This window comes from Apostichopus japonicus, chromosome 21 (assembly GCF_037975245.1).
Source record: "Apostichopus japonicus isolate 1M-3 chromosome 21, ASM3797524v1, whole genome shotgun sequence".
NCBI classification, from domain to species: Eukaryota; Metazoa; Echinodermata; class Holothuroidea; order Aspidochirotida; family Stichopodidae; genus Apostichopus; species Apostichopus japonicus.
Window position 1 is genome coordinate 11,676,601 of NC_092581.1, and position 12,067 is coordinate 11,688,667.

At 38.6% G+C, this 12,067-nt stretch overlaps 1 protein-coding gene across 1 annotated transcript in view; it reads left to right on the forward strand.

Moving 5' to 3' along the window:
• Window positions 1-48: 48 nt before the first annotated feature.
• The window catches only part of LOC139962797 (PH-interacting protein-like), a 37,157-nt gene continuing 25,138 nt past the window's right edge, over window positions 49-12,067 (forward strand). Inside the window, exons 1-13 of the mRNA XM_071963130.1 lie at window positions 49-324; window positions 424-482; window positions 568-597; window positions 780-839; window positions 3,989-4,139; window positions 4,721-4,819; window positions 6,650-6,810; window positions 7,572-7,793; window positions 8,509-8,609; window positions 9,715-9,785; window positions 10,339-10,439; window positions 10,854-10,993; window positions 11,759-11,918. Of these exons, the coding sequence (XP_071819231.1) occupies window positions 276-324; window positions 424-482; window positions 568-597; window positions 780-839; window positions 3,989-4,139; window positions 4,721-4,819; window positions 6,650-6,810; window positions 7,572-7,793; window positions 8,509-8,609; window positions 9,715-9,785; window positions 10,339-10,439; window positions 10,854-10,993; window positions 11,759-11,918 (1,404 nt within the window). The 5' untranslated portion in view covers window positions 49-275. The remainder of the gene's footprint in view (window positions 325-423; window positions 483-567; window positions 598-779; window positions 840-3,988; window positions 4,140-4,720; window positions 4,820-6,649; window positions 6,811-7,571; window positions 7,794-8,508; window positions 8,610-9,714; window positions 9,786-10,338; window positions 10,440-10,853; window positions 10,994-11,758; window positions 11,919-12,067) is intronic.

The following is a 12,067-nucleotide window of genomic DNA, read 5'->3' on the forward strand; positions in this document are numbered from 1 at the left end:
GAAAATACCGAAACTATAACCAAAAACTAGCCTAAGAGTTTCTGAAACAAAACAATGCACCTGACTTAATATTTAACTGCAAAAATGACGAATAATATGGTACTACTTTTTATGCGTGAATATATGATGTTATGAGGCAACGGCTCTACAGAGATTTGTATCATACACACAGGGAACGTAGTAGTCACTGCCGTTCGTCCTCGATATTTTCTTCGGAAATTTGGGATTTAGTCTAATATTGCTGGTATACAGTTATGGTTTCGTAAGCTTGAGATATGTCCGAAGGCACTCGTTGGGACCAAAAACCTTCAGCGGTCGAAGCAGGCAAGTAATATCGCCACAGAACCTGCGTGTCTCACAAGCTCTTGTGCATGTTTTGGATACGAAGAGTCTCACTTACGGTGTCCTAATTTTCTTCCACAGAGCTTTTCTTTCTAATTGCTAAATTCTTGAAGAATGGACCTTGTCATGACGTTGCTGAGGTAAGTTGTTGCTTTTTTCATAGATTATTTTAATTTGAAGTCGTACGAACTCTTACAACTCGTATATTTTCTGGTTATATTTCAGGTGTTAATCAACAAGCTTGAGGAGCTCAAGGTATGTTTGGTCTTATTCAGTTTTCCACAAAATCGCTGCTTCTTATTGTTACGTTTTTTCAAATTTTGTCGTTTTGGCGTAATTAATGTATTCTAATTGACATTAAAGTTGTAGAACAATATCTTTAACGAAATTTGCGATAATTTTGAATTTTTCTCGCTTGATTTGATCACTTTTTTCAGCTTTTTCCGCAAAGAACCGATTGGAAAGGGAATCTCCACAGTCAAAAGTTCCAAACTTTGGTGAGTCCGACCTTTCTTGATCAAAGTTAGGTAAATTACGAAGCAATTTACGAAAAATATTAATTTTGATCAAATCTTCTCAAAAACCATAAAGCATATGTAAAATACATTTCCTTTAAACGAAGGTTAATTTTTTTCGCCAAATTATCTTGCATTTCAGAGAAAATTAGGATTTTTCGTCACAATCAAATGCACTACACTTGCCTTAAATTATACACTTGGTATGATTACCATATTAACTACGCTGTCAATTGACACACTGACAACCAATCAACATTGGTCTGATACGAAGCATCCATGAACGAAGCCTCTATTGTAAGCGTTGATTGGTTCCCTCAGCGAAGCTTTGGATATTCCATTTGTATGTAGGGTGATTGGCGTGTTGCCAGTCCCGGAAGTTCATTGGGGAAAATGCAATGTTACACAGTTTTCAATACCTCCCATATGTTGTTTCATCACACATTTTTAAGTTTTATTTTTGAAAGTATAGTCCAATTTTGTCTTTATTTCATGTGGATGGATTTTTTTTGCGCTATTGGCTATATTTCTTGAGTTAACTATGAAGGGAAATTTGATGGAAATGTTATGGACAGTAATTTTAGGTTGTACCATTTAAAAAAAGGTTCCATTTTGTTAAGTGGGAAACTTGAATATGTAATGTAGAGATATAGCATACAATAGTGATGTCTATAGGGACAGTTGTTTCTAAACTGTGTTAAACCAGGGAGTTATGGCCTTTGTTAAACCATGTAACAGCACATAACAAAGGTGCCATATTATTTTTTAGATTAATCTTTTTTTGTTCTATGGTATTCTGTTGACATTGACTTAAAAGGATTGTCTGGTGGCCCAAAGAAGTTACCTTAAAAAATAGTAAATAATTTTCCAAACATGTTGTCAAAGTATGAGAACGCTAATGTTGCGTTTGACAGAGAAACGATTTTTTAATCGTTATGGATAGACATTTCAAATATGATTTGAACAGTACAATACGTGACGTCAGCTCTGCCATAGCAGATTGCGTCATAACCCACGCTCCGCACAGTACCTATACGGTAATCACAACAAAAACAGCGTTTGTATACAGATAAATTTCTTCCTTAATTTCCGGTGAAATTTCTTAAAAATTAGATATGTTTTCAAAAACTCCTTAAGCCGCCATGTACTTGAGCGGTGGTTCCGTGGTCTTTGTTTTACACAAGGTAAATTTTAACAGCAGACTCTGATTTGTTCAGGCTATACATCGCGCTATCCAGCTCCAACGCGAAAAATGTTCGCATGTAGGCTGTACTCAAACGTTGACAATCGGACAGTTCTGCGAAGCCTAAGCTTCTCAGTGCTATATTCTGCTCTGACAAGGATTCGATCAATTTCTTCAATAATTTCCGGTGAAATTTCTTATAAATTAGATATGATTTAAAAAACTCCTTAAGCCGCAATATATGTAGTAGATCGGTGGTTTCGTGGTCTTTGTGTAACACAAGATAAGTTTTAACAGCAGGCTCTTCGTTGTTTATACATCGCGGTATCCAGCTCCAGCGCGAAGAATGTTCGCGTGTATAGGCTACTCAAACGTTTACAATCGGACAGTTCTGCGATGACATCGATCCAGCCAAGTTTCATCTTTCGGTTTAACGAATATTTTATAAGTTTCCTTTTACTGTTAATTTGAATTTTATTTCAACGATTTCGAAGAACAGTTAATGAACTGTGGTTTGAGTGTGAGTGTACTATGTGTAACGCTATACAAGTACACCAACTGAGCATCGTAGTATATACGTTCGCGAGTATGTACGTTATATATATGAGGCAATTCAATGTGCTTACATTTTGCTGCGGAATTGGGAGTGCTAACTTCAAGTCGCCTGTTTTGCCTATCTGCAAGCACTACGTCAATCACCATATTGAAGCGTTCGAACAAACGGTACTTTTGGTGAGAAACTGGTGAATTTGAAAACCAGATTTCTACAAGAAGAAAACGTCGAATGGGGACAATTTTTACATGGTTAGAAAGAGAAAAATAATAACTACAAGGACAATGTATCAAAATCTTCCACCAGACAACTCCTTTAAAATAGAATGACTGAAATAACATAGCAAAGACCAGCCAACTGTTCTTTTATTTCATAAAATACTTCATATAGTAGAAATTAATATTTATTTCATTCAAGCAAATGGAAAATTGAGTTTCTAATGGGGATTTTCAGCATTTATGCAGAGGGCTATGTCATAACATCCCTAGCAGTGCCATAGGTGCAGCTCTTGGTCCTATTATCTGTAATCTATGCTGTTTAAAAAACTCCAATGATTTTTATATAGTTCTGTAACATATCTTAAAGGCATTGAAGACTCGCCCCAAACCGCGTGCGACCATCTTTCTGTTGCTTGCAAGTGACGTTTTGTTCGCGTCGCTACAAAATGCAGACAGTACAGTAATGAAACGTGAAACCTTGTTATATTTAGCTGGACCTAAGATGTCCATCGCTGAAATGTTTGTATACTGTGCGGTGGGTATCGACCGCAGCTGTATGTACTGACTGTACACTAGTGTCTAATTACCAGCGGTAGCAAGCTGTGTGTGTATTTTCTGGGATAGATGGTGGTGTTTAACACTTCTGTTACACCTCATTAGAAACTAGGTCAGATTACCGGCATAAGACATTTTTTTCTAGCGCGAGACTTCACTCCCTTTAATCACAATGCCATGAGACAGCAGCAGAGATGTTGCATAATTAACTAAAAGACACTAAATTATGACCCCGCAAAATTGGTTTGCTAAGTATGTCAACCAACGCAGATCTGCTATCCATTCCTAGGAATATGAGTTTTCTAAAGAATAATTTTTTAAGTCACTTCAATATTTCCTGTCTTATCAGTTTATCTGCAGTATGTAAAAAAAAAATGTACAAGTATATACATCATAACTACAGTTCTTTGCGACATATCAATTTGGTACAGTATGCAAATTACATGAGTGTTTGCTTCTATTATTCCTTGGCGCATAATATAGGGCTTTTCGATTTGGAAATTAATGTACTGTCACTATTTTATTTTCTGGCATTAAGAAGGCATGTTGAATGTTATGCTAAAGTCAGATATTGTGTTTTTGCCTGAATTCATCATCAATGTATCCATACTTTTTGATGCAGCTGAAGTGCCACTCGCACATTCCTGATAATTTACTCCTGCGGATATGTGAGCGATTCAACCCTCTATTAGACCGGGAGACTAAATCTAGTGTTCCTGGTGTGAAATCTTTGTTAGGTTGTGGCAACCATTCTGTCCAAAGGAAAGCTCAAGGTGAGTTTGCAATTGTGAAATATACGTCTTATTTAAAGCAACCATCTGCAAACTATGGGGTGCGACCCAAAGGTGGGCTGTGGAATTAATTACAAGAAGGATTTCTCCATATATTGGAAGATTTATTTACCAAAGTTTGAGTATTTTGTTGGATTAATTTTTTTTACATCAGTACTGTACAAGGTAGCTTTAATTGTTTCTTAATTTAAGCAGATGTATCTCGTTAAGGAGACAAAAAAAGGTATCATTCATTAACACAAATATTATATCTATATGAACTTGTATTTGGATGCAACATTGTAGAACGGTTCTTGACAGTTAGAAGAAAAAAAAATTATGCTGTGGATGAAGGAAAGCCAAGCTTTTGCTGCATTGATCTCTGTTACTTTCTTTAACCCTTCATTCCCTCTTTAAAAGGCTCCGGCTGAAAATTTGTGAATAAAAAAATGGGATATCAGAACATGAACAGGTCTTTTCTTTCTTCCTTCATCTGATTAACTTCCGATCAGCCAATCAACTGCAATCGTGTCCTCTTCAAATAAACGTAAAATGATGACATCTCCCGCTTTTGTTAATCACAGATATCAAACCACCAGAATGGAAGCCTTGCAAGTTTTCTGGAATACTGCACAACAGGCCCTTACCTGCACCTGTCAAATTGTACAGAGCCCCAAATGTTTGTAAGTATTATATCGAATAGTCAGCGTTTGGTTGCATCGATCAGTAATTAATTACGTCCTTTTAAATACTGGTTTTAATCTGAAAAGTTCAGTTTGTACATAGTGGTTACCAGGGTTGTCACCACGCCTGGCCGCGCCGGGCGGTGCTACCCAGCTCTCAAAATATCCGCCCGGTACTCAAGGTCAATTTCAGCCTTACCGCCCGGCACAAATTAGCCTACAGTACCGCCAATAAGTAACTTGGTAAAGATTAGCGCGATTCAGTGCAAAACGCAGCTTATCTGTAATTAACCCCGCTCCAAATAAAGGAACGCTACTTTCCCCGCACTCCAAATAAAGGAACGCAAATTCCCCTCACTCGCTATTCACCACCGACACAATGGGAGTGACCGATCGATACAACGCTATTCATAGTGTGGAGGTAGCGTAAACCGATCCCTTGTAACCAACACACGTTATATGCATCACAATTGTTTATTGTAAACATCCAGAGTAGGCCTACGAGTACGAGTACGAAGTTTACGAACTTTGACTGAAAGAAAGTTTTAAACGAGAATAGTTTCATGTTGAAGGGCAAAACCTTTTTATACATGTTTATTTTATTCCCCGATATGTTCTGGTTACCAGAAGTAATAAAAAGCAAGAAGGAAACTTCGTGCCTTATCCTTTCGGGGTGACATATCATTTTTAGTAGTAACATTAGGCCTTGCGTTTTGTGTGGACTTAAGGCACATTAGGCTAGGAAACGTTGCACTGAGTACTGTTCGAAAAACATGTCGAGACAAGACTCGGTGCATTGGATACTGTTCGCTGTTTAGCTATGCATGTAGAGACGTTCCACTGCCAATCGTTTCTTGGCGATTTGCCAAGTTTAACTAAGAACAAGTGTTTCACGCACATTGTAAGAATGTTGTACAGTACTGTAGCATGCAAATCATCAGACGAAAGCCTGCTGTACCAATGATTTCCCACGTACACTGTCGTACAGGTAAAATGTGAATTCCTTTTTGGGGGGATTTAATGGTCATGCATACTAAATGAGAACAATGTGCATTTGGAACAATAACACTGGGGTGAGTGATGAGGGGCTCTAAATACAAAAAAATACCAAAAAAGATATCAGGAAAATTCAGTGATCCACATGAAAAAACAAAGGTATCTCAGGAGAATTTTGAGGATCAAAACCCTTTCTAAATGCCACCATTTTGCATGTAGGCACCATCAGGATTTGAAAATTTTTCAAAAGGGGAGGGGGACACCCCCTCCCTTTATACCCCTCCCCCAGGTCGCGGATCACTGTCACAAATTACCTGGCTCTAAGAATGGTCTGGTGACAACCCTGGTGGTTACCAATGTACCTATTTTTGTTGGTTGAGAAAACCTTAAAAGTAAGCCCAGTTATTGTGTGTATGTCATACATTTAATGAATTTCCATGTGTCACATAAGTCTAATGCTTGAACTAACGTTTACTTTTTCAGGGACGATCTGAAAAAACTCTTTGGTAGTTCACTAATTTGTGGAAAATTTGTACCAAGTGACCAAACAGAAAAAAAGTCAAGTGTCTATCTGTCATTCTGTAATTCACTCCCATCACCTTCCATCACCCAGGCCTACCCCCTGCACTCACCCTACTCTCCCCCACATCCCTGCCCCCACCCTCCCCTGCCCCCACCCTCCCCTTCCCCCACCCTCCCCTGCCCCCACCCTCCCTTCCCCATGGATTCCATCACTAGTACACCCTTCAACATGCAGTCTATACTTGTATCTATACTGAAATGAGACACTTGATCATGTACAGCTCATGATTGTTTCTGTTTCTTTTTGTTCAGTAAATGTCGTACAGGGTCGTGCGAAATGTGGAGTAGCCAATCCTCATTACCTTGTGCCTCTAAAGAATTACACCAAGATGTCAAGGCACCTCCGGACCCTTGGTCATCTGTCTGCGGTCTATTGCGTGACCTATGACCGCACAGGACGTAGAATATTTACGGTAGGTACAACTTAGTCGTGAAGCATATCTTGCCAGTTCTGCCGTACCAATTTTTTTATTCCTCTGAGAAGGCAGACAGGAATCTTTATGACCATGGTTGCGTGTGGAGTTGTGTATGTGTATCAGACGTTGGCCTGTAGACTCAAATAGTACATGGTGGTTTAGTTTTGTACTTTAGCATGTGGATGCCCCCTAGTTAGTAAAGGTGAAAGGTCATTTGAGGTCAACAGAGGTCTGAAAATCTAGTAACCATGAGATAAAAGCTAACAGTATAAGCTTGAATGAAATTCATACATAGTGAGTAGATTCACCACTGCTGGTACCAGAAATATTTAGTTATCTGTGGAGGTCAGAGGTCATTTAGGTTAGTCTGTTGGCTCTCTGGTTGATAATGTGTGGTAGCAGAAGTAGATAATTTCGTAAATTATGACTTCAAAGAGAGGAAATATAGACATGTTGTTGATCTGCTGCAAAATTGTATTTAAATGTATAGTAGTTAAGTGGCCAACTGACATATCTTATGTATAAATTGCATACACTATAACTTGTAAAAAGTTCTTTCTTGAGTGTCTTGATCAAGCCCCACCACATTCTGTTCGTACAAGAAGACTTAAGTATATTCGATCCTTTTCAACTTCTAAGGAGGGATAGAACTATCTGAAAAGGCGTTTTCTCGTGTTGCATTTTATTTTGCGTTCATTTGTCCGTTGCCAGGGCCGATGCAACAGTTTCTAATGTGGGAGGGTTTCATTATCTGACAGGGTTCTGATGACCATTTAGTGAAGATTTGGTCTTCAGAAGATGGAAGGCTGTTAGCGACACTCAGGGGACATTCGGCAGAAATTGTCGACATGCACGTCAATTTTGAGAACACTATGATTGCTGCAGCGAGCACGGACAAGGTCATCCGTATTTGGAACCTACAGACACTTTCACCCGTAGCAGTATTAATGGGACACTCAGGCAGTATTACATCATTAGAGGTAACGTTTCTTAGAAGTATTCCGTAACGCTTGGTTTATCCAGACACATGACTAGGGTCATTTAGTAGGATCCCAAATAGATCAACAGGCTCCACGTGAAGGAGTAAATATCTTGTACAAAGAAAAAGTGAAAATCAAATATCTATAGTAGCAGATTACAAGAAGGACCACTTGTTTGGAAACCTATTTCCTACCTTCATTAACTCCCCCTCTCCCCCCTCCCCCACCCTCCCTCCCCCCAAAAAGGAAAAAATATAAATTGCAGTTTTGATGAAGTCTTTAATATATAGAGTGTAAACAGCTAAGCCAACATTCCAATTATATCACATGTCAAGGACAAATAAAAGAAAATTGAACACATACTTTTAAAGAACATGCGCTCTGATGACATCATAGACTTCCCGCTGTGGTCCATCTCATGGTGTATTGAAGGGTTTATCCGGCAAATATAATTCACCTTATGGTAACAGTTAGGAAAAACTTAGGAACAGTTTATTGAAATTGGGTTTTCACTTTGAGATTTGGAATATTATTGTATAAAATTTGCTAATTCCTTTGTCAAATTGTCTCACACTGCACTATCCTTTTATTGGGACTATCTTTATTTATATTCTATCAAGCTGGTAATTCAGCTTAAATTTATGAAATATTTTCGATAGAGTTTCTCTCTCTTTACGAAAGCTTTCTTTTCGGTGGTGAATTATTTTCCGTACAGTTTTCACCATACAATAAAGGAACCATGCGGTATATGGCTACAACTGGTGCTGATGGCTGCATCTGTTTCTGGCAGTGGCATTCAGAAACCAATACCTTCAAGTAAGTGTCTCAAACGATCGTTACATTTCAGGGGTCACGCTAACCCTTCATACCCGGTCCCGTACGAATCGAGGATCAGTTTAGAAGAACAGACTTTTTCTGCTTTATGGTTGTGTATGCACAGTTATTGAATTCCCTGGGCACCAATAACTACAGAATATAACCTGCTCCAGAAATCGAGTGTTTGAAATATCTAAAGATAACAGCTGAATTCCTCCATGAGGACTAAAATAGGGTGCTAGCGAAGGTTTTTCTTGCATAAATCATCAACAAGCATTACTGTTCTCCATTTCTAAAGTTTTAAAAATCCTGTTGTACTTCTCTTCAAGTTCTTACCGTTTCTGTTTTTTCCCCCATCTATTCAACTCTGCAAAACTCATTTTGTATAAATGTAAATAAGTATTTCCTTAGACCGTCTAAAGTGTTGCACATGGCTGATAACATTGGCTGACTACCTAACATTAATAAAACCTTGTTAACTGTGAGTTGTTGTTTTTTTGGCATTCAAAGTATGCCAAGCCATATCTTATTATGCATTCACAAGCACAAAATATGAGGGTAACTTGCTTCCTAGTTGGCAGTTTTCTCCAGGGGCAGTTTCTACCTTGGGTTTTTATTATAAAAATCTGTCCAGGTGGGATGATGTTTCTTAATACCAACAGCAGCATTGTCTGGCAAATATCTTTTATTGTCAAATAAAAACAGACTAAATATAGATCTGTGTGCTTTAAAGAATTTCTAAAAATGTGGCACCTCACAAAGTATTTTGCCATTTTTAAAATCAATAGTCTGATTATATAAGGTTCACAGATGAAAAAGTTTGTGAACAAAAAGTAGCGAACAAAGCCGTAGTAGGTTGAATACTCATTTTAATGTACTGTACCAATTTATAGTTCATCAGAGCCAAAAAATGCTTTAAAGTATGGCTCTTTGGTGAAGTTGCTGTTAAGGTCAGCTGATAAAGGTCAATGGTCTGTTTTTATACACATACCTTTAAAACAACCATAACTCACTGCTTGGGTAATTTTTTGCTTTCATCAAATAATGTGAATATTTAATGTCAGGATATTGTTATGTGATGGTTTTGGCCCTTTTTCATTTATAGCCCAAGACCTGTCAAAATGCAGGAGAGATCCAAGGCCGGAGCTCAGATGTTGTGCCTTTCATTTAGTGCTGGTGAGTTGTAACAAATGATTGTGAGAAACCTACGTTGTATGAGAATAGACGAGCTGAAAACATAACATAAAACAATGACATATCAATAACTTGTTTAATCATGTGCCTTATCTTGTGCAGAACCTTCCAACACATACAAGCACAGGTAAACAACAAGAAAAACCCAAATACCTGAACAGAAAACCAACATACAAAGTCTGGAAACAAACAAACTTTCACTAGACAAAGACACTCTTCTATGGTGACCGTGTCATAGGTCACCGTGAGGGAGAACGCTGGAAAAGCGGTAACTTATACAGCTTGTCAATTTTTATAGCTACAGGCTAAGGCACTGTGTCCATAAAGGGGGGGGGGGGGGGGAAGGTGCAGCAAACTGCAAAAATTCTGCAGTAGCAGCTAACAATATTGAACAGTAGATCCTTTCCCTGCTGTGAAAAAGTCAGAACAGAAAATATTATTTAGGTTTTTTTAATTTTTCTATGGCTACGGTGGGGGTACTTATTCATAAGGTATGACATAAGCATAATACCAACATGTGCTGTTTTCATTTCAGGGGGTATGTTCCTTGTAGCAGGGAGTTCTGATCCTATGATAAGAGTCTATAGTTTTGTATCAGGATCACCAGAGAAGGTAGCAGAGCTTGAAGAACACATGGTGAGTGTTTCAATTTAGCATCTGTTGAATAAAAGAATACATCAGCAGTAAATTTAATTTTTTGCCGATAAAAAAAGGAGGAACATTTATCAATGAATCTTTGTGAAATTTGCATTGGATTTGTAATGCCGTTTCCAGGTATTGCTAGCCGAGGTTGTCCAAAGAGCACTAAAGAGTGAAGCTTAAAACAACTCCAAGGCATTTCCTTCTTTTTTTCACATTGTCTGAATGTCAAAGGTCGTCTGTCCAAATCAAACTGTGTGTCAACTATTGTCAATTTATTGTCAGTCGTATGTGGACTGGTTGTCTATGAAGTATCATAACACCTTATGGATGAGTCATAACTCAAATTCGTCACCACCACCCACCACTGTCTATCCCATCCTTTCCTTTTATAACATTTGCACCAATCAGGACCGTGTGGACAGTATCGATTTCAGCCATTCAGGGGATGGATTCATCAGTGGCAGTAAAGATGGCACAGCTCGAGTCTGGAGGTACAAGCATCAAGCTTGGACTTGCATAACGCTGCATATGTCAGCTAAACTGACAGGGTGAGTAAGCAGCGCATTCTGGCCGGCACCCCCGCCTCCCAAACTGTCTCCTTGGTAACCCATGGTGTGTGTTTTCATTAGGCAAGCAGTCATGCACTGACAAATTTATCTAAACTAAGCCAATTTATACTGCAAGAATGATGATTGATAATTAAACTGTGGATTGTTAGTGGAGTGTTGTTGCCTAGTTTGATATAGTCACTAGAGACTCCATAGATTAACAACCTATCCCCCCCACACGCCAAACGAGTGGTATGCGTACTTAACACAACGACTGATTTCTGTTAGCCATCGGAGCTCGTTAAGGTCACATGCAAAGATACTTTTCCATGATTGGTTGCATTTGTTAAGACTGTACAGTCTAAGCTGTGAACCACCACACACTGCCGAATGCCAGCCAGTTTTCCCAACTCCCCGACACGACTTAAAACTCAAAATCTTGATCAAGCCATAGTCTTAAAGACATGCACAGGGCTCCACTATCCACGACTTTCCAAGTAACAAGTGTCGAATTATTAGATGGGTTGTGATCAGTCAGGCAGTATTTGCATGGACCATAAGGTTGCCTGGTATCTAGTCTAAGTAAGAAGTATGTGTGTTGAATAACATGAACTGAAACTGGAACTGAAGAGTTTATATAAATCATATAATCATCAAATGTTCTCTGAAGAAATGTGCCATACATTAATGTCATCAATCTATAACACATTTGGTTATATTGAAATTGCAATCATAGACCTCCTGTGCTCTACCCATATTTTCTAGGGCGCCTCAGCGTGGCGATCAGGACAGTAACAAGGTAATGAAGCACAGAGTAACGATGGTCGGATGGGACCTGCTGGATCGACATGTCGTCACAGCAGTCAACGACCAGTCGCTCAGAGTCTGGAACTCGTTCAATGGAAAACTTGTACATATACTACAGGTAAAGAACAGCTTGTTACTTTGACAGTGATCGCAGTAATTTGGTACAACCATGGTGGAACGATCAGAATGTTTGTCTTAAAAGTTATCAGGTTACCACTGGCATCAAGATTCCCTTGACCTACTGTATAGTTCCAAAATTGCAGCTAT